Source organism: Coregonus clupeaformis, chromosome 29, assembly GCF_020615455.1.
Source record: "Coregonus clupeaformis isolate EN_2021a chromosome 29, ASM2061545v1, whole genome shotgun sequence".
NCBI classification, from domain to species: Eukaryota; Metazoa; Chordata; class Actinopteri; order Salmoniformes; family Salmonidae; genus Coregonus; species Coregonus clupeaformis.
Window position 1 is genome coordinate 45212084 of NC_059220.1, and position 22752 is coordinate 45234835.

General features: G+C 47.6%; 1 protein-coding gene across 2 annotated transcripts in view; it reads right to left on the reverse strand.

The window, feature by feature from the left end:
- tonsl (tonsoku-like, DNA repair protein) overlaps positions 1-13027 on the reverse strand; it is a 31765-nt gene extending 18738 nt beyond the window's left edge. For both annotated transcript variants that reach the window (XM_041855513.2, XM_041855512.2), the window contains exons 1-21: positions 12894-13027; positions 12654-12688; positions 12304-12399; positions 11109-11251; positions 10622-10805; positions 10076-10205; positions 9468-9639; positions 8911-9025; positions 8576-8724; positions 8119-8271; positions 7830-7955; positions 7394-7589; positions 7121-7179; positions 6883-6972; positions 5811-5883; positions 5493-5656; positions 5230-5353; positions 4515-4756; positions 3856-4336; positions 3069-3268; positions 2386-2480 (exon numbers count right to left, since the gene is read on the reverse strand). In XM_041855513.2, coding sequence (XP_041711447.2) covers positions 2386-2480; positions 3069-3268; positions 3856-4336; positions 4515-4756; positions 5230-5353; positions 5493-5656; positions 5811-5883; positions 6883-6972; positions 7121-7179; positions 7394-7589; positions 7830-7955; positions 8119-8271; positions 8576-8724; positions 8911-9025; positions 9468-9639; positions 10076-10205; positions 10622-10805; positions 11109-11251; positions 12304-12399; positions 12654-12688; positions 12894-12898 — 3032 coding nt within the window. In that variant the 5' untranslated portion in view covers positions 12899-13027. The remainder of the gene's footprint in view (positions 1-2385; positions 2481-3068; positions 3269-3855; positions 4337-4514; positions 4757-5229; positions 5354-5492; positions 5657-5810; positions 5884-6882; positions 6973-7120; positions 7180-7393; positions 7590-7829; positions 7956-8118; positions 8272-8575; positions 8725-8910; positions 9026-9467; positions 9640-10075; positions 10206-10621; positions 10806-11108; positions 11252-12303; positions 12400-12653; positions 12689-12893) is intronic.
- Between the last annotated feature and the right edge of the window lie 9725 nt (positions 13028-22752).

Below are 22752 nucleotides of genomic sequence, written 5' to 3' on the forward strand. Positions count from 1 at the left end.
CGCGCGCACAGTGTCCCACGCGCACAGTGTCCCACGCGCGCACAGTGTCCCACGCGCGCACAGTGTCCCACAGTGTTCCACGCGCGCACAGTGTCCCACAGTGTTCCACGCGCGCACAGTGTCCCACAGTGTTCCACGCGCGCACAGTGTCCCACAGTGTTCCACGCGCACACAGTGTCACAGTGTTCCATGCGCACACAGTGTCACAGTGTTCCACGCGCACACAGTGTCACAGTGTTCCACGCGCACACAGTGTCACACAGTGTTCCACGCGCACACAGTGTCACACAGTGTTCCACGCGCACACAGTGTCACACAGTGTTCCACGCGCACACAGTGTCACACAGTGTTCCACGCGCACACAGTGTCACACAGTGTTCCACGCGCACACAGTGTCACACAGTGTTCCACGCGCACACAGTGTCACACAGTGTTCCACGCGCACACAGTGTTCCACGCGCACACAGTGTTCCACGCGCACACAGTGTTACACAGTGTTCCACGCGCACAGTGTTACACAGTGTTCCACGCGCACACAGTGTTACACAGTGTTCCACGCGCACACAGTGTTACACAATGTTCCACGCGCACACAGTGTTACACAGTGTTCCACGCGCACACAGTGTTACAGTGTTCCACGCGCACACACACACACACACACAGTGTTCCACGCGCACACACACACACAGTGTTCCACGCGCACACACACACACAGTGTTCCACACACACAGCGCTACACAGTGTTCCACACACACAGCGCTACACAACACACACACACACACAGTGCTACACAACACACACACACAGTGTTATGTACACAACACACACACACAGTAGTAATAATAATAATAATAATAATAATAATAATAATATACCATTTAGCAGACGCTTTTATCCAAAGCGACTTACAGTCATGCGTGCATACATTTTTGTGTATGGGTGGTCCCGGGGATCGAACCCACTACCCTGGCGTTACAAGCGCCGTGCTCTACCAGCTGAGCTACAGAGGACCACAGTGTTACGTACACACACACACACAGTGTTACACACACACACACACACACAGTGTTACGTACACACACACACACACACACACAGTGTTACGTACACACACACACACACACAGTGTTACACACACACACACAGTGTTACACACACACACACAGTGTTACACACACACACACACAGTGTTACACACACACACACACAGTGTTACACACACACACACAGTGTTACACACACACACACAGTGTTACACACACACACACACACACAGTGTTACACACACACACAGTGTTACACACACACACAGTGTTACACACACACACAGTGTTACACACACACAGTGTTACACACACACACAGTGTTACACACACACACAGTGTTACACACACACACACAGTGTTACACACACACACACAGTGTTACACACACACACACACAGTGTTACACACACACACACACACAGTGTTACACACACACACACAGTGTTACACACACACACACACACACAGTGTTACACACACACACACAGTGTTACACACACACACACACACACAGTGTTACGTACACACACACACACACACACACACAGTGTTACGCACACACACACACACACAGTGTTACACACACACACACACACAGTGTTACACACACACACACACAGTGTTACACACACACACACACACACACACACACACACACACAGTGTTACACACACACACACACAGTGTTACACACACACACACACAGTGTTACACACACACACACACAGTGTTACACACACACACACACAGTGTTACACACACACACACACAGTGTTACACACACACACACAGTGTTACACACACACACACAGTGTTACACACACACACACACACACACACAGTGTTACACACACACACACACACACACACACAGTGTTACACACACACACACACACACACACAGTGTTACACACACACACACACACACAGTGTTACACACACACACACACACAGTGTTACACACACACACACACACACAGTGTTACACACACACACACAGTGTTACACACACACACACAGTGTTACACACACACACAGTGTTACACACACACACACACACACACACACACACACCCTTAGTATAGAAGCTGAATCTCAAGAAAGGCCAAAAGGGCCCCCCAAGTGCGGCAGGTAGCCTAGCGGTGAAGAGTGTTGGGTCAGTAACGAAAGGTCGCTGGTTCGAATCACTGAGCCGATTAGGTGAAAAATCTGTCTGTGCCCTTGAGCAAGGCACTTAAGCCTAATTGCTACTGTAAGTTGCTCTGGATAAGAGCGTCTACTAAATTATGTAAATGGCTAGCATCTCACTTTACATGCAGGAAGACACAAATACACCAACCTATGTGGTACTGGGATCAGAAACACGTTATCTTGAACCCTGACCCGCATTCTGATTGGTGCAGGCATTGGCGCAGTCACTGTCTGGTGTGGGACCTGAGGTTGAGAGGCAGAGAAATGAATTTTAGAAACCATAAAAATAGAACTACTAGAACAAAATCCCCATTCAAGTCAATGATCTGTGATGGGTGAACCAGTCTAGTAAAATCTATTTCTACGTTACAAACCATGAACTACCCAGTCGTTCACATACACAGACTAGCGAATGATGCAAAATACAATAGGGCTCAGATTGACATTGATGGAAAATTCCAATTGGGTGTCATCACTCTAGTTTGTTCACCTCTTTTGGACCTTCATCTCCATACTGCCATCCCTGACAATCCAAAACAGAATCTTGATGTATGATGTTCCGGTAATAGCTTAATATGTCCTGCTACAGTAGTGATGTGACTTGACTCTGTCTCTCGCACAGATCTGGGTTCAAATACTATGTGAAATCATTTCAAATACATTAGCTGTGCTTGATGGAGCTTGCTTGTTACAATGGAACCAATAGAAAAGGTCCAAAAGTGCAAACCTGCCCACCTGGCACTCCAGGCAGACTAAAGCAAACGCTCAAGGTATTTGAAAGATTTGAAATAGTATTTGAACCCAGGTTGGATCTCACTTGATCCCTCTGACCTGCTGAGTGCTGTAGTGTGTCTGAGGCGGCGTGGAAGCTGGAGGGTCGTCGTCGTCAGTTACAGTGGGGCTCTGTGGCTTGCTGACCTCTCGGCGGCCCAGCATGACCATGCCTGAGAGCTGAGTCATCTTCACCTGCCGCGGCTTGCAGGAGAAAGAGGTCTTCCTCAGAGAGAGACCTCTACTGGAGGAGGTCGACACTGCAGGACAAGCACACAAAAAATACACAGGTTGTGATTCCACTGGCTAATACTGCCCCTTATAGTTCATAGATAGTAACATTTATCCATATTGACTGATTTTCAAGTGCCATTCAAGACACCTAAGGATCTTGGCAAGCAAAATAGAATCTTCAAATCAAATCAAATTTTATTGGTCACATGCGCCGAATACAACAGGTGCAGACATTACAGTGAAATGCTTACTTACAGCCCTTAACCAACAGTGCATTTATTTTTAACAAAGAAATTAAAAATAAAACAACAACAAAAAAAAGTGTTGAGAAAAAAAAGAGCAGAAGTAAAATAAAATAACAGTAGGGAGGCTATATATACACACAGGGGGGTACCGGTGCAGAGTCAATTCACCGGCTAGTTGAATCTTAAGTCATTAACGAGAGAGAGAGAGAGAGAGAGAGAGAGAGAGAGAGAGAGAGATGTATGAGCAGAGCGAAAGAGAGATGAAATTAAAGGGTGGAAATGCTTGTGCTCCTCTGTTAGCTTCCATATGGGTTCTACATTGAAGTATAGAGATGGGGCTGTGTGTCATCAGTGCAGCAGCTACACACCTCTGCTAGCCATTTCAGTCGTGGTTGCGTGACGGTTCTGACTCCTGGCCCCTGACGACATCATATTCAAGTCCCGCCTTCCATTCTGCTCCTCCCCCACTCTCCTCTTCTTCTTTGGCTGAACATTGCCCATGTCATCCTCCAGCCAATCGTCTATCAGATATTCCTCCTCAGGAACAAGCGCTGGCCTGCTATTGGACGACACCGCCGGTGTGCTGCTGAACTGCGGCTGCGATAGGTTCTGGGAGAGAAGGCGGGTCTTGGCACTGCCTAGGCCGCGAATGGCACTGTGGTACTCCTCCCTGCCGAAGACAGAGGGCACCGCAGACTCTCTCGCTTCAGGAACAGAAGAGCTTGTTTCCTGGCTAGGGGGAACTTCCTGTGGAGCGGGGGCTGCTGGGAAACGTCGGCGTGTTCGGACAGGGCGCAGAGGGCTGACCACGCCATCCAAGTCACTGTGGTCGGAGGAGCTGCTGTCATCCTGAGGAAGACAGATTATTTGTCAATAGGAACAGTGTAAATCTGCATCACAACAACTAACTTTATGATTGCTGTTCTTGACTGAGATTCTATGACAGTCAAAAAGTGCTGGGTCATTGAGAATTGGTTTGAAACCTATAACAGACATCTAATTTCCTATGTTGTAATTCAACTAGTACCCCAAAGAGGATGGAGGCCTCTGTCCCTCTGTGTCGTTGTGGGGGCCCCGCTGTGCCGTTAGAGTGCCTCCGTGTGGGGCTAGGTGGTACAGCGCTCTCCTGGGGGCTCCTGGTTCTGGGCAGGCTGTTGGTGGCCGAATGGCGCCCTCCGGTGGGGATCAGAGGCTCTGAGTTCTCTGCATCAAACAGCTGACTGTCCTGCAGAGCGTCAAATGGCTTGGGGTGCGCGGGAGCAGTGGGGACTGTGGTACAGAGAGTGTAGAAACGTTAACTGCACAGTAGAATAGTGAACGTCCTTACAGCAACAGGAATGTATATTGTGGGAGATGCAGTATTTTCTGGACATGTATTAAGCTGATTTTAGGCCTCACAAACAGTGCGCGTGTGAGATGATGAATCCACATGTACTGAGTACATACAACACTAAAACTAAATGTGACACATTGAATATACAACAGGATTGGGGTCAATTTCATTTTAATTTCTAGTCAATTCAGGAAGTACACTGAAATTAAATTCTCTTTAACGCTTTAAAATGAGGAACATTTTGAATTTGGTTTACTTTCTGAATTGACTGGAATTTAAATGGAATTGACCCCAACCCTGATATAAAGCCCTCATAACCAGCCAGTTTCATTATAAACCACTCTACACGGTTCTAGCCTTCTTGTATTGTGTAGGCCTACACCCACCAGGGGAAGTATGTAGGCCTCACCTAACCCTGCTAGGGCGCTCCTCAGCAGTTCCTCTGTGCTGGACAGCTCCTGTCTGGCCTCCCGGTCCAGCTCTCTTCTGTACATCCTCTGCCACAGACGCAGGCTGTCCAGGGGTGTCTCACCCTGAGGGGGACACGCACATACATGAGCTACTTGCACAAACACTCACAGGTGCACACACAAACAGATACACACACCAAACAAACACACACACACGCACCGTCCTCCAAAACACACACACACAACACCATATTGTCCTCACCTTGGCGTTGCGGACATTGACCGAGGCCCCCCTCTCCACCAGTAATCTGGCCGCTTGGAAGTGTCCACAGTTGAGGGCGTCGTGCAGCGGGGTGACCCCCTCACACAGAGACCCCCCCCCATCGTTAATGTTAGCCCCCCTCTCAAGCAACAGAGCCACCACGTCTGAGAGAGAGAGAGAGAGAGAGAACAGAGAGGGAAAGAGAGAACAGAGAGGAAGAGAAAGAACAGAGAGAGAGAGAAGCAGATTTGGGTTAAAATGCTGATTAAGTCGGATCTGGCTCCAACTCCACTGAGGGCAAGTGTATTTTTCTGTTACCTGTGTGTCCGTGGTTGCTGGCCTCATGGAGAGGAGTCCAGCCACAGTAGTCCCTGGGGTTGACAGGATGACCCTGAGAGACAGGCACACTGGCTGAATACTACCATAGACAATACTGGCCGAATACTACCATAGACAATACTGGCCGAATACTACCATAGACAGTACTGGCCGAATACTACCATAGACAGTACTGGCCGAATACTACCATAGACAGTACTGGCCGAATACTACCATAGACAGTACTGGCCGAATACTACCATAGACAGTACTGGCCGAATACTACCATAGACAGTACTGGCCGAATACTACCATAGACAGTACTGGCCGAATACTACCATAGACAGTACTGGCCGAATACTACCATAGACAGTACTGGCCGAATACTACCATAGACAGTACTGGCCGAATACTACCATAGACAGTACTGGCCGAATACTACCATAGACAGTACTGGCCGAATACTACCATAGACAGTACTGGCCGAATACTACCATAGACAGTACTGGCCGAATACTACCATAGACAGTACTGGCCGAATACTACCATAGACAGTACTGGCCGAATACTACCATAGACAGTACTGGCCGAATACTACCATAGACAGTACTGGCCGAATACTACCATAGACAGTACTGGCCGAATACTACCATAGACAGTACTGGCCGAATACTACCATAGACAGTACTGGCCGAATACTACTATAGACAGTACTGGCCGAATACTACTATAGACAGTACTGGCCGAATACTACTATAGACAGTACTGGCTGAATACTACCATAGACAGTACTGGCCGAATACTACCATAGACAGTACTGGCCGAATACTACTATAGACAGTACTGGCCGAATACTACCATAGACAGTACTGGCTGAATACTACTATAGACAGTACTGGCTGAATACTACTATAGACAGTACTGGCTGAATACTACCATAGACAGTACTGGCTGAATACTACTATAGACAGTACTGGCTGAATACTACTATAGACAGTACTGGCCGAATACTACTATAGACAGTACCATAGTCACAGAGAAGTAGTAGGCGTATAAACCCAGTTCCACTCACCTGCTCCACCAGGTACTGGACCTGCTTCAGGTTCCCGTCTATACAGGCTCTGTGGAGAGACGTCTCCCCCTTCTCATTCCTCTTGTTCCACTGAAATACAGACAGACAGAGTCAGACAGACATGAGTCTCTGCTTCTTTCAGTAACTTCAATGCAGACTGCTTACACAAGTCAAAGAATAGAAGAAGAATCCCAGACAAATCAAAAGCAAAGACATCATTGACAAATGTGGCACTTACCCGACCCGGCTTTCTCCTGCCGCTACTGACCATCTTGTCATATTCCTCTACATCATCGTCTACAGAAAGAGAAAGACACTGAAAATTAGCCGGACTAAAATTATCTGCCAAAGCAGTGCCAATTTTCCTTACTTTATTCAGCAACATCCTGTATGCTAAACTAAATAACCTGATAGCTCAAACTGAGGTAAAAGGTGCTTATTCTATCATATAACTAAGGTACAGATTCCCGCAGTGGACAAACATAGCTGTGGAGACCGTAGTCTCACTCACCAGAGTCTGAGAGCTGGATATCGCTGTCCTCCATGGGTTCACTGTTCTCCATCTCCTCGTCCTCCTCCCCCTCGCTCTCCCCCTCAGGACTCCAGCCCTCGGTGGCACACAGCTCCTCTAGCCTGGCCTGCGTGTCATCAGTCTGCGACGAGCCCCTGCGGCTCTGGGCACCCAGCCACGTCTTCAGCACTCGCCTCTGATGAAGAGAGCGAAAGAAGGAAGGAGAGAGAGAGACCAAGAAAGAAAGAGAGAGAGAGAGAAATAAATGAAAATGGAAAATAAAAAAAGCTAGTGTAAATAACTTGCGGTTTCTGCTGTCTGTAGAACAAAATATTTTATCTATACAGGCCTAGCGCTTTTCATTTCACTGAAAAAAAACACTTAGCATATTTCTATGGTGAGCCCAGTCAGAGTGGACCACTACAACCTACAGTACCTGTAGTTTGAGTTGGCCAGCCCTCTCTGCACAGCGCAGGGCAGAGTCGTAGCTACAGTCCACATCCTCCATGGTCCTCCCACTCTCCTCCTGGGCTGCTGCAATGTTCAGCCACGTGTTACACTCCTGACACACACACACACACACAAAAAGGATGTGAGCATGGATTAAAAGAAGCACAGCCAATGCTGATAAGACAGTATGCACCAAAGGAAACCTTTCTATATGACAAGACTAAGAAATCCAGACCCATAGTGTTCAGCCACAGTTAAACCCAGGCAGGTCATACCTCTTTGGGGTTGCCCTGTCTGAGGGCCAACTCCTGTCTGTAATGCTCCACAGCCTTGTCATGCTGCCTGAGGTCTGTGTAGGTGGCAGCCAGGGACACGTGAATGACAGCCAGCTCCCGAGCAGGCTTCCCCAACGCCTCTGCACTGGACAGCTACACAACAGACAAGTGTCATGTCATTGGTCAAGATAGGTCAAGATTATACAATAAATACATGGATTGGACATACAGCTCATGAAACACAAGACTGACAGGTATAGATAGCGTGGGAGGGGGGGGATAGGGAACGGTTGGATGGACGTGTACTTATCCAGACAAGTGATTTAAATAGTTAAATGGAGGCAACTGCCCCTTCATTTGGTGAAATAATCTACTTTAATAAACAGGAAAGAGAGGAAGTGAAAAGGGACACAGGAAGTGGTGACTGTGTGGGGCTACGTGAGTGTGATGTTTTCACCTGCGTATGGTAGGCGTCCAGGGCTTTGCTGTAGCATCCAACCTTACAGTAGAGGTCCCCCAGCTGCTCCGCCAGCCCCACAGCCTGCTGGGAACGCCCCTTGCCGCCCAGCTCTCCCGCTGCTTCCTCCAGCTGACTGCCCCGAATCGCTACGGCAAACACACACAGAGAGAGAGATCAAAGTTGCTGCCAGAGTAGGAAAATCATTGAATCTATGAACATTTCCCCCAGACAGACAGAAAGCCCAGTCCTGGTTGACATGTGTGGCCCAGCCCCTCTCTCTCTCCATCTCTGTGGTTTTAAGAGTAACAAACAAACAAGCCTCTCTCTCTCACCTTGTTTGAAGGCCTTCTTCACTGCCTCCCTGTCCACAGCCTGCTGGGAGCCCAGAGAGAAGGCCTTCTTCAGGGAACGCCTGGCTGCCACAAAGTCCCCCAGAGACAGCTGCACCTACACACACACAATGTACATAGAGACACATGTAACAGAGCTGATTGAGTGACCACGCTCACATGATCACTCAAGAAACCCTGCTTAAGACCTGAAGAGTTGCATTGCGAGTCAATACCCAGGCTTTTAATGGGCAGGAGGAGACCCAGGTTCGAACTCTGTCACATGCACAGACAAATGCACACACACACTAGCTTATACTGTTAATGGGAAGTTTGTTATAAATATGCCATTTAGCAGACGCTTTTATCCAAAGCGACTTACAGTAAATTTTTAGGTAAGGGTGGTCCCGGGGATCGAACCCACTACCCTGGCGTTACAAGCGCCATGCTCTACCAATTGAGCTACAGAGGACCACATAATATAACATAAAACTGTAATGCTTTATAACTGACTGAATTAGTGTGTTCATTCTAACACCATGAGAATTTCCACTCCTCACCTTGCCAATGGAGTGGAAGCACTCGCTCTCGCTGAACTTGTCTTTGATCTTGCGGGCACACTCCTTGGCCTGCTCCAGACTGCGCATGGCATTGGAGTGGTGCCCGTTGCGGAAGTAGATGTTGCCCAGGTTGAAGTTGGCACGGTACAGATCCTCCAGGAGCTGGTTCTTCCTATACAGACAAGGGAGGGGGACACCAACTCACTTCATGGTAAGATATTAGGAAAGGTATTATCTACTGTACAAGGTTGCCATGGATTGAACCTTACTCTAGTTCCTAGTTCAAAGTGTAATAGACCTAGCTATATTATTACAGAGTGGCATTGTATTGCGCTGTATTTCATGTTCTGCCTGCTATTAAATGTGTGGCACTGCATTGCATGTGTATCTGTAGTCTAGCCGATGGCTTTGAACAGCAAGCGTTGGTGTTATGGTGTGCTGACTGTGTTCCCATTGGCAGACCAGTGCCTGTATCCACAAAACGTCTCAGAGAAGGAGTGCTGATCTAGGATCAGAATCCCACCTGTCCATATAATCGTATAAATTATGATATGAAAGGCCAAACTGATCCATCGTGGATACGGGCCCAGGTTGACGTGAGCTCTTACTCTGCAATGTAGACGCTGAGGCGGATGTATTCACTGCATTGCTTGGGCTCCCCCAGGTGGTCACACACCAGACCAAGGTTGAGGTACAGGCGAGCCCTCATCTCACTCAGCTCCCGAGCAGCCACTGTCCCTGAGGGGGAGAGGAGATGAAGCAATGTACAGGAGGAGGTGAAAGATGGAAAATCCTATTGCTTACCTCATGAATAGGCCCAGGGGTTTTTCCTGATCAGATCAAGTGGTCAGGAAAAACTCTGGGCCCCACATTTGCCCAAAAAGTGACTTTTCTGTTCACACATTTATTTGCCTCACTTGGATTCATATATAAAAGCCGACCGACAAACATACGTAGACAAACATACACACACGTCTTACTATACTTGTGAGGACTTTTTGGGGACCAACAATTGATTACCATTCAACATCATATTTTCCCTAACCCTAGCATTTTTACAAGTGAGGACCGGCAAAATGTCCTCACTTCTCAGAACTTTTGTTGGTTTACTATTCTTGTGGTACTCACAAGTATAGTAAAACGTGTACACATACCTTCCAGTTCGTTGTCCACAATAGCCATGCTCTTCCTAAAGGCATCTTCTGCCTGCTTCAAGCTGTCCCTCGATTGGTCAGACTCGTAGCGGAATAGGAAGGTTCTTCCAATGGTGGCGAGTGCCCTTTGTTCCTCTGCATGATCATTGACGGAGCGAGCCAGATCCAGATGACATCTCTGGTGCTGAACAAGACACACTCTTAATTAATCTACTCTGCTTATGTATGATTTGCAACAGGTAAATTGTTAAGAATACTCTTGTAATAAACAGGTGGTTAGTACAGAATCTGATTGTATTCAAAATGTTGATTGTTCTTGTTGTGCCTTTCAGGCTGCATAGTTAGTCCCCAAAACATTTTTCAAAAGTGTAGCACAAGCCCAATCTGAAGTTCCAGTCCTGCAGACAGTTGGCATCTCGAGTAATGTGCCCATCTGAAACAAAAGCAGGTAGAGGATCAGAGAGAAAAGCTTGAGCTGTTCACTCACCTTCAAAGCCGCCTCAATGTTCCCCATCTCTGCATAACACTCCCCAATCTTACGATTGGCCACTGCACGTCCAATGACATCATGCATTGCCGTGGAAATTTGCAGTTCCTGCCGATGTTCCTCAATGGCAGCTCCATAATCACCTGATAGGAAACAAAATGTGCAGAATCGTAGCGATGAATCAAGAATAGATATGACGATTAAATGATTGCACATGAAACCCAGACAAAAAAAAGTACATTACTTGGGGGTTTTTCACAAAATGTAATCCATAGAATAGTCCTTTGGAGGAAGGATTGTTGACATTTATATCTAAAAGCATAATTGTGAAATAATTACTCAAAATTGCTAAATGTATGACATTTTGGCCTTAACCAGCCCTTCTTTAAGACTCATGTTTCATCTGTAGATGCTACAATGCAAAAATTGATGTCATATGAAGCTTTACCGCTTGCTCTGTAATATGAGTAGTATTTTGATTTCAATCAAATAAACATAAATTTATGAATATTGAAAAATATAAACATGAATATTGAAATATATAATTTTTGATTAATAGGCACATTGTTCAATATATTGTTGAACATAATACTCTACGGCATATCAAAGTTCCAGAGTGGGATCACCAACAGACCATCTTGACTCCATTTTCGCATTCACTCTGTTGGTAATGCTTACAAATTGGATCATAACTCTAAAAGTAGCAGAAATCCCACTCAGGAACTTTGATATGCCCTTAAGAGTATATTACGTTCAACAATATATACAAAAATATTCAGAATCAAAAAAATTATATTTTCAATATTCATGTTTATATTTTTCAATATTCATAAATGAATGTAAAAAAGTTATTGAAGTCAAAATACTATCATATTACAGAGCGAGTGGTACATTTTCATTTGAAACCAATGTTTGCTTCGTATCACCTAAAGATTAAACACTATGGAGTCTTAAAGGAGGCCTGGATAAGGCCAAAATGTCATAAATATGCCAACTTTGATAAAAGCATAAATGAGAAATAATTTAAATACAAATGTCAAATATGTCAACAATCCTTCCTCCAAAGGACTATTCTATGGATTCGTGAAAATACCAAAAGTCATGGTATTTTTATGTCTGTGTTTCATAAAGAATATTAGATATGACTAAATTGACACTTTCTCTATGCAATAAAGTAAAAAGATGATCACATTACCATTTCTTGACAACACCTCTCCCAGTTGATTGCACAGACTGGCCTCTTCTCTCAGATTATTATTGCTCTGAGCTTTGTTCTTAGCTTTCTGTAGTTCTATGGGAAAAAATTGGAAAATAAATTGTGTGTGAGCGTATGTACAAAGCCCACAAATGCCAATTGCCTGAATGCCTTGGTATGAGGTATGTTTGGTCAACAATAGTCTCGCGTTGCCATACCTTCAAAATCACGTCAACAACAACAGCAACCAGGCAATCAAGATATATATAAAAACGCAAACGCAAACGCAATGCAGGTTTTGGCAGCTATTACTCATCGTTACATGATCGGAGTAAAGGTGAGCAACTTACGTTTTATCTCCCGGGCAGTGTTCATCTGGTCCCGTCTGAAAGCGTACGTTAGGCAGAACTGACAAAATATATCTTAGATCTGCATTGCAAGCTAGCTATCATTGACAGAGTAAGGTACTAACGTTACACGGCTGGCTGGCTTGCTAGCTAAATTAGCTGGCTATCTAGGAGTGATTGTGAAGACACTAACGTCAACTACCGTTTTTATTTTTCTGTCTGTTGTTAGACTTTACTGCCTACCTCATTATACGGTCTCTACACTTATTCTTGATCGTGATCCATAGTTCCTATATAATCCGATGAAGGTGAATCTGTTTTTGTAGTTAAAATCATTTGTTATCGTCTCAGTACCTTTCCATAAAGTCCCGCCAATGTTTCTTCTTCTTCTTTGGGATTGGGTTGGCAGATCACACCCAACGTTGCATACACTGCCACCTACTGACCTGGAGTGTGAGGCAAGTCACGGCCTACCTACATTAAATTCTCTTCATTATTCCTGTTCCTCTAAGAAAGTGAAAGAGCCCTAGACACCACTTCCCTCCCCCCACTACACCACCCAAACCCGTCCAGCCTCTCTAACCCTTTCACACAATCTCACCCTATCTACCTCATACAGTTCACAAAATATCAACACATGCTCCACCGTTTCCTCCAAAAAACACTCATCATACAGACTTGTTTCATGTCTCCCTATCATCCATAACGTGGCATTCAAACCTGTGTGCCCAAACCGTAGTCTACTCCACACAACTTCCTCTCTCCTATATCCCATACTCCCCACCGCTTCCTTTACTGACCGGTGCAAGCGATAAAATTGCCTCCCCTTACTACTAGCATCCCACTCCCTTTGCCAAAGATCGAGCCCTTTTGCCCGGATCAAGGACTTGACTACCCTGCGGCCCAGTGGGACCTACTCCCTCTCTCCTCACAGCACTCTTAGCCACCACATCGGCTTTCTCATTATCCTCCACACCCACATGGGCGGGAACCCAGCAAAAGCTTACCACCACTCCCATCCTCTCCAATCCCATTAACAGCCCCATCGTCTCCTATCCGACCTGCCCGTCTTCACACTACTCAACACTGCATCCGAATCAGAGCAGATCACCACTCTGAGTGATTTCACCTCCTCCACCCATCTCAAACCTTTAATCGTGGCCATCAACTTGGCCGCAAACACTGACACATAATCAGTTAACCGCTTACATACTCTAACATTGAAATCTGGGATATAGACCCCTGCCCCCACCCTACCACTGACTGGATCCTTTGAACCATCTGTATATATCGTTAAAAACAATTATCTATATACAGTTGAAGTCGGAAGTTTACATACACCTTAGCAAAATACATTTAAACTACGTTTTTCACAATTCCTGTATTTAATCCTAGTAAAAATGTCCTGTTTTAGGTCAGTTAGGATCATCACTTTATTTTAAGAATGTGAAATGTCAGAATAATAGAAGAGAGTGATTTATTTCGGCTTTTATTTCTTTCATCACATTCCCAGTGGGTCAGAAGTTTACATACACTCAATTAGTATTTGGTAGCATTGCCTTTAAATTGTTTAACTTGGGTCAAACGTTTCGGGTAGCCTTCCACAAGCTTCCCAAAATAAGTTGGGTGAATTTTGGCCCATTCCTCCTGACAGAGCTGGTGTAACGGAGTCAGGTTTGTAGGCCTCCTTGCTCGCACGCGCTTTTTAAGTTCTGCCCACAAATGTTCTATAGGATTGAGGTCAGGGCTTTGTGATGGCCACTCCAATACCTAGACTTTGTTGTCCTTAAGCAATTTTTCCACAACTTCGGAGTATGCTTGGGGTCATTGTCCATTTTGAAGACCCATTTGCGACCAAACTTTAACTTCCTGACTGATGTCTTGAGATGTTGTCAATATATCCACATAATTTTCCTTCCTCATGATGCCATCTATTTTGTGAAGTGCACCAGTCCCTCCTGCAGCAAAGCACCCCCACAGCATGATGCTGCCACCCCGTGCTTCACGGTTGGGATGGTTTTCTTCGGCTTGCAAGGAACCCCTTTTTCTTCCAAACATAACGATGGTCATTATGGCCAAACAGTTCTATTTTTGTTTCATCAGACCAGAGGACATTTCTCCAAAAAGTACGATCTTTGTCCCCATGTGCAGTTGCAAACCGTAGTCTGGCTTTTTTATGGCGGTTTTGGAGCAGTTGCTTCTTCCTTGCTGAGCGGCCTTTCAAGGTTATGTCGAAATAGGACTAGTTTTACTGTGGATATAGATACTTTTGTATCTGTTTCCTCCAGCATCTTCACAAGGTCCTTTGCTGTTGTTCTGGGATTGATTTGCACTTTTCGCACCAAAGTACGTTCATCTCTAGGAGACAGAACGCATCTCCTTCCTGAGCGGTATGACGGCTGCGTGGTCCCATGGTGTTTATATTACGTACTATTGTTTGTACAGATGAACGTGGTACCTTCAGGCGTTTGGAAATTGCTCCCAAGGATGAACCAGACTTGTGGAGGTCTACAAATGTTTTTCTGAGGTCATGGCTGATTCCTTTTGATTTTCCCATGATGTCAAGCAAAGAGGCACTGAGTTTGAAGGTAGGCCTTGAAATACATCCACAGGTACACCTCCAATTGACTCAAATTATGTCAATTAGCCTATCAGAAGCATCTAAAGCCATTACATCATTTTCTGGAATTTTCCAAGCTGTTTAAAGGCACAGTCAACTTAGTGTATGTAAACTTCTGACCCACTGGAATTGTGATACAGTGAATTATAAGTGAAATAATCTCTGTATGTCACGACTTCCGCCGAGGCTGCCTCCCCTCCTTGTTCGGGCATGTTTCGGCGTTCGGCGTCACCGGCTTACTAGCTACTGCCGATCCATTTATCATCACTCCATTTGTCTTGTCTTCAATCACACACACCTGGTCCTTATTCCCTCATTAGTCATTGTATAAGTGTTCCCTCTTTTCCTACTTGTTTGTGTGGGTGATTGTTTATTGTGGTTAGTGAAGCTCGGTGGAGCTTGTGTATTTTCCGTGTGCCTTGTATTTTCCAGTGCGCCTGTTTTTGTGCCCTTGAGTGTGTTTGACGCATTTCTGCGTAAACCTCTATTTTGCGGATTAAAGCCTGTTATTCTGTGATTTACCCTCCTGCGCCTGACTCCTTCAACACCCCCTCATCACAGAATCACCCACCCGCTATGGAGTCAGCGGGAGAGACGCGCATGCCTGGAGTCGTGGAGCATTCAACTATGCTAGCCAGCTTGGGTGAAGCGATGGATCGGGTTCTTCAGGTCATCCAACGCCTGGAGAGGAGAGAGCCCGATCCATCGAGACCAGCTGGCCAACCGGATCCCGCCACCTACACCCCAGCACCCAGAGGGATCCAGATATCAGTTCGACGGGACAGCGGCGCTGTGCCAAGGATTCCTTCTCCAGCTGGAGCTCTGCTTCTCCAGCATCCGGCCGGTCCCATCGGAGCGGGAGAAGGTGTCCGCCCTCGTCTCCTGCCTCTCGGGGAAAGCCCTGGAGTGGGCCAATGCGGTGTGGAACGAAGGAGGAGCCGCGTTGGAGAACTACGGGGAGTTCGCTCGCCTCTTCCGGGCGGTCTTTGATCACCCGCCCGAGGGTTGAGAGGCGGGCGAGCGGCTGGTCCACCTGAGGCAGGGGACGAGGACTGCGCAGGACTTCGCATTGTAGTTTCGAACTCTGGCAGCTGGGTCCGGGTGGAATGAGCGGGCCCTGATCGACCATTTCCGGTGCCATCTGCGAGAGGACGTCCGACGGGAGCTAGCCTGCCTTGACACCATGTTGTCCTTCTCGCAACTGGTGGACATGGCCATTCGTTTGGACAACCTGCTGGTAACCAGAGGACGTCCTGGAGGAGGTCTGCCCGTTTCCATCCCGGCCGACTCGGATCCAGAACCGATGGAGATGGGTAGAACTGCTAGCCGAGAGAGCGGAGGACGACAGCTCCAGGGCCACACTGGTGGCGCAAAGGGACATTTCACCACACGTTTTCGTCAACACTCTTCTGGGGTTGGAGGTGGCAGGCAGGCAGGGCACTCTCGCATCACCCAAGGTATCGAACACCCACACTCGTTCAGAGCCCTCTGCTGCGCACTGTAAAATACACATCTCCTTTCCTGAACACATGGTAGTTCCCCAGTGTAAGGCGCTAGTTGATTCAGACGCAGCTGGGAACTTTATGGACAGGGCATATACACACCGTATAGGCATTCCATTGATTCCCCTATCCATTCCACGCCCCATCAGAGCACTTGATAGTCGACCATTAGGGTCCGGGTTTGTTAAGGAAGTTACTGCACCAGTCTCCTGCTTTCCCTGTGTTATTAGGTATCCCTTGGCTAGCACTCCATAACCCCACCTTCTCATGGCCGCAGAGGGTTCTCACGGGGTTGTCGCAAGAGTGTCAGGGTAGGTGTCTAGGTGTTTCCGTTGGTGCAACCACAGTGGAAAATCCTGACAGTACCTCCACCGTGCGCATTCCCCCTGAATACCTCGATCTGGCGCAAGCGTTCTCTAAAACGCAGGCGACTAAATTACCACCTCATCGGGCGGGGGATTGCGCGATAAACCTCTGGGTAGACGCTGTACCTCCCAGGAGTCATATATACCCCCTGTCACAGGCTGAAATGGTGGCTATGGAAACATTTGTCACCGAGTCCCTGTGCCAGAGGTATATACGTCCCTCCACTTCACCCGCCTACTCGAGTTTCTTCTTTGTGAAGAAGAAGGACGGAGGTCTGCGCCCGTGCATTGATTATAGACCACTGAACAGGGAGACGATAAGATTGAGTTATCCTCTTCCCCTCATTCCTTCAGTGATTGAATCAATGCATGGGGCGTACTTCTTCACCAAATTAGATCTCAGGAGTGCGTACAACCTGGTGCGTATCCGAGAGGGAGATGAGTGGAAGACAGCATTCAGCACAACCACGGGGCATTATGAATACCTGGTGATGCCCTATGGTTTGATGAATGCTCCCTCAGTTTTTCAGTCCTTTGTGAACGAGGTGTTTCGGGATATGCTTGTTCGCGGTGTAGTGGTCTACATCGATGACATCCTGGTGTATTCCGCTATGTGCGCCGAGCATGTGTCCCTGGTTCGCAAGGTGCTGGCCCGACTGTTGGAAAATGACCTTTATGCTAAGGCAGAGAAGTGTATGTTTTTCCAGCAGTCCGTCTCCTTCCTTGGATACTGCATTTCCACCTCAGGTGTGGAGATGGAGGGAGATCGCATTTCAGCTGTGCGTAATTGGCCGACTGCAACCACGGTTAAGGAGGTGCAGAGCTTCCTTGGCTTTGCCAACTACTATTGGAGGTTTATCCAGGGCTTTGGCAAGGTCGCAGCTCCCATTACCTCCCTGTTGAAGGGTGGGCCATCCCGGCTCCGCTGGTCTGCTGAGGCTGACCTGGCCTTCAGCAAACTGCGGGGTCTGTTCACCTCAGCCCCAGTACTGGCCCACCCGGATTCATCACTACCGTTCGTAGTGGAGGTGGATGCGTCCGAGGTTGGGATAGAAGCTGTCCTGTCTCGACGTTCGGGTATGCCACCCAAGCTCCGCCCCTGTGCGTTCTTCTCGAAGAAGCTCAGCCCGGCGGCGCAGAACTACGGCATTGGTGATCGGGAGCTGTTGGCTGTTGTCAGAGCCTTGACCGTGTAGAGGCATTGGCTCGAGGGGGCAAAACACCCTTTCCTCGTCTGGACGGACCACCATAACCTGGAGTACATCCGGGCAGCGAGGAGGCTGAAACCTCGCCAGGCCAGGTGGGCCCTATTCTTCACCCGGTTTGACTTCACTCTATCATACACCCCGGGTACGAAGAACGTGAAGGCAGACTCACTGTCCCGGCTGTATGACACAGAGGAGAGGCCCAGCGACAACACCCCCATACTGTCGGCCTCCTGCATTGTGGCGCCTATAGTATGGGCGATGGACGCGGATATAGAGCAGGCATTACGCACGGATCCCTCTCCACCTCAGTGTCCAGATGGGCTACAGTACGTGCCTGCTCTTATCCGTGATCGTCTGATCTACTGGGCACACACGTCACCCTCCTCTGGTCACCCAGATATCGGCCGTACAGTGCGCTGCCTGACTGGAAAATACTGGTGGCCTACCTTGGCTAAGGACGTGAGGGTGTATGTCTCCTCCTGCTCAGTGTGCACCCAGAGTAAGGCACCTAGGCACCTCCCAGCTGGTAAGTTACAACCTTTACCAGTTCCACAACGACCATGGTCTCACCTAAGTGTTGATTTTCTAACTGATCTTCCCCTCTCTCAAGGTAATACCACCATCCTGGTCGTTGTGCACCGCTTTTCTAAAGCCTGCCGCCTCCTTCCTCTGCCCGGTCTCTCCACGGCTCTGCAAACTGCGGAGACCCTGTTTACACACGTCTTCCGGCACTACTGGGTACCAGAGGATATAGTGTCTGACCGAGGTCCCCAGTTCACTTCCAAGGTCTGGAAGGCGTTCATGGAACATCTGGGGGTCTCGGTCTGCCTGACCTCTGGGTTCCACCCCGAGAGTAATGGGCAGGTGGAACGGGTAAATCAGGACGTGGGACAGGCTGGGGGAGTGGTCGGTGTTCTTGCCATGGGCAGAATATGCCCAGAACTCTCTACGCCACTCCTCCACTAATCTAACGCCTTTCCAGTGTGTTATAGGTTACCAACCGGTTCTGGCACAAGTGGCACCAGAGCCAAACCGAGGCTCCTGCGATGGATGAATGGTTTCGGCGCGCGGATGGGATGCTGCCCACGTTCACCTCCAACGCGCCGTGCGTCGTCAGAAGGCCAACGCTGACCGCCACCACAGTGAGGCCCCCGTCTTTGTACCGGGGGATCGGGTCTGGCTCTCGACCCGGAATCTGCCCCTCCGCCTGCCCTGCCGGAAGCTGAGCCTGCAGTTTGTGGGGCCGTTCCAAGTCCTGAGGAGAGTCAACGAGGTCACTTATAGGTTTTTACTTCCCCCTGATTACCGTATTAACCCCTCGTTTCATGTGTCTCTCCTCAGGCCGGTGGTAGCTGGTCCGCTCCAGGAGTCTGAGGTGCGGGAGGTCCCTCCACCTCCTCTGGACATTGAGGGGGCCCCGGCATACTCTGTCCGTTCCATCCTGGATTCGAGGCGTCGGGTGGGGAGCCTTCAGTACCTCGTGGAGTGGGAGGGGTATGGTACGGAGAAACGGTGCTGGGTCCCGGTGAGGGATATCCTCGATCCCTCCATGTTACGGGATTTCCACCGTCGCCATCCGGCTCGCCCTGCTCCGCGTCCTCCTGGCCTTCCCCGAGGCCGGGGTCGGCGCACTGATGGAGCCGCGTGTCAAGGGGGGGGGGTACTGTCACGACTTCCGCAGAGGCTGCCTCCCCTCCTTGTTCGGGCAGGTTTCGGCGTTCGGCGTCACCGGCTTACTAGCTACTGCCGATCCATTTATCATCACTCCATTTGTCTTGTCTTCAATCACACACACCTGGTCCTTATTCCCTCATTAGTCATTGTAAGTGTTCCCTCTGCTTCCTTGTCTGTGTGGGTGATTGTTTATTGTGAAGGTTAGTGAAGCTCGGTGGAGCTCGTGTATTTTGTATCGACGGGAGTATTTCCCGTGTGCTTTGTATTTTCCAGTGCGCTAGAGTGTGTTAGACGCATTTCTGTGTAAACCTGTATTTTGCGGATTAAAGCCTGTTATTCTGTGATTTACCCTCCTGCGCCTGACTCCTTCAACACCACCTCATCACACTGTAAACAATTGTTGGAAATATTACTTGTGTCATGCACAAAGTAGATGTCCTAACCGACTTGCCAAAACTATAGTTTGTTAACAAGAAGTGGTTGAAAAACGAGTTTTAATGACTCCAACCTAAGTGTATGTAAACTTCCGACTTCAACTGTATCTCTCCACACACTGTCTCACGTCCTCACCCCATTCTCTCCTACCCTCAATCATGTCCACATCTACACTTGGTTTCAGAAACAGCCATGGAGGAATGTTCCCCAATACAATTGCCTGCCCTATCTCTCTCTCTCCCCCAGTCCATATTCTACCACCTTCTGCCTGATTGTCCACCCATACGCCCTCTACTTACCCACTCCTCGCTCCCAGAATTCCCCAGTTGCCGTGACCGCAGGATGTCCTTCTGAACTCCCTTTCAATCTCGCCCAGTACACTAATGCAAGTTTGTCCCACCTTATCCTCAGTGGCAGTTCCCCACTATCCACCTGCAATGCCTCAACAGGTGTTGTCCTGAAGGCACCCACACACAATATCAGGGCCCTTGACTGTATCCTTTCAGGCGCTGTAGTACTGTTTTGGCTGCCGATCCATATACAAAGCATCCATAATCCAAATATGACCTGATCAATGCCTGGTACATATACAACCGTGTTTGTCTATCTGACCCCCAATCATATCCTGCCACTGCCCTCATGAGGTTCAGCACCTTCCTACACTTAATTTCAATATGCTCAACATGTCTCTTCCACATAAGCCCCTCATCAAACCACATACCTAAATACTTAAACTCAGACACCCTACCTATATCCTGACCGTATATCTGCAGCTTAACATCTTTAAACTTCCTCCTAGAATACACCATAAACCCCCATGTAAGAGACCAATCTTCCACAACTCCCACAGCTTCCTGCATCTTCCTCATCACATATTTCACATTCCCACCTCTCTTCCATACAGCCCCATCATTGGCATACAAGGCCAGACCCACTCCCTGTCCCACCTCCTGAAATATGTCATCTATCATCAGGGTGAACGACACCGGACTAACCACACTTCCCTGAGGAGAAACCATTGTCCACTTCAAACCCCATTGACAGTTCTGACCCCACCCTGACTCGTATGACTCTATCGAACAGTCCATGATCCAGTTACCCTGCCGATGTTTACACCAATTAATGACCAATAACTGCTTTGGAGGTTGTTTATTGGCTGACGGCCTCACGCTTGAACCTGACGTAGATTCCAAGCACATTGAGCAGTCCATCTTTATACTTCCCTCCCCTCTGACCTTCTCCTCAAGTTTTGAAAAGGAGTCGAGGAAAGCAGAGAGAGGACGCAAGGAGACGTATGCATTTGAGATTCTCTCTATGCCTCTCACCTTCCTTTTTCTAAAGTGAAATAACAATATGATGATATTATGATAGGTTACACATCATTTATGTATAGTATAAGTTGATGCTGTGTTGTGTTTTTGTTTCATAACGCAGCAATTCAATATTCTCTCCCACAAAATGGGTCTGGGCTAATCTAGAGTCAGGGGCTGCAACTGGGACTCCAACCGTGGCACCTCCAGTGCATGTACACCGGTTACAACAGCCTTAGCATAGGACCCATGAATAACAATGGGATGACCAACCCTAACCAGAGATGGGTTAGCTCTAACGCTGACCTTGCCCTGAATTAAAATCTCAACGCTACTGTGTGTTGTAGATTTATGTTAAACATGTGGTCTGATTATTTTCAATCTTCAGATAACATTCTAATGTTATATTGATCTTGTAGGCATACATTATATGCTGGCATCAGGCAGCAGGCCTATAATGAGCTATGTTGATTGTTTTGCTTTTGCTATGCCTTCTCTTCAAATAGGTCACCAAGAATACAAATCCCAGAAAAATAGAACCCAAAATATCAAACATAAACAATGCCTAACATTACTAAGACAACAAACTGGAGAATTATTAAACCCTGACTAAAAAGCATTCAAGATTAAGATCAAAGGCTTGGATCAATATGCTGTGGATTATCAAAATAACTACTCAGAAAGAGAGCTGACTTCCTAAAATAATGAATGACAGCCTATACTGGTGAATATTATTAATGTATATATTAATGAACTATTTGTTTAAATAGGTTAGGTTTATCCAATAGACACCAATCTCTTTAGAGAGTGTATGTAAACTAATCCCACATAACTATGTTAGCAAAACTCAGGCTGAAGCCATATTTTAGCAGCATACTGTAGCAGCCTTCGAAGATGTCTCAGCAAAATAGCCTCGGGAGACACTTTGAATAGCACTGATAAGCACGCAGCTGAGGGACTTTACAGCCTTCCACATCAGGGACTCTGG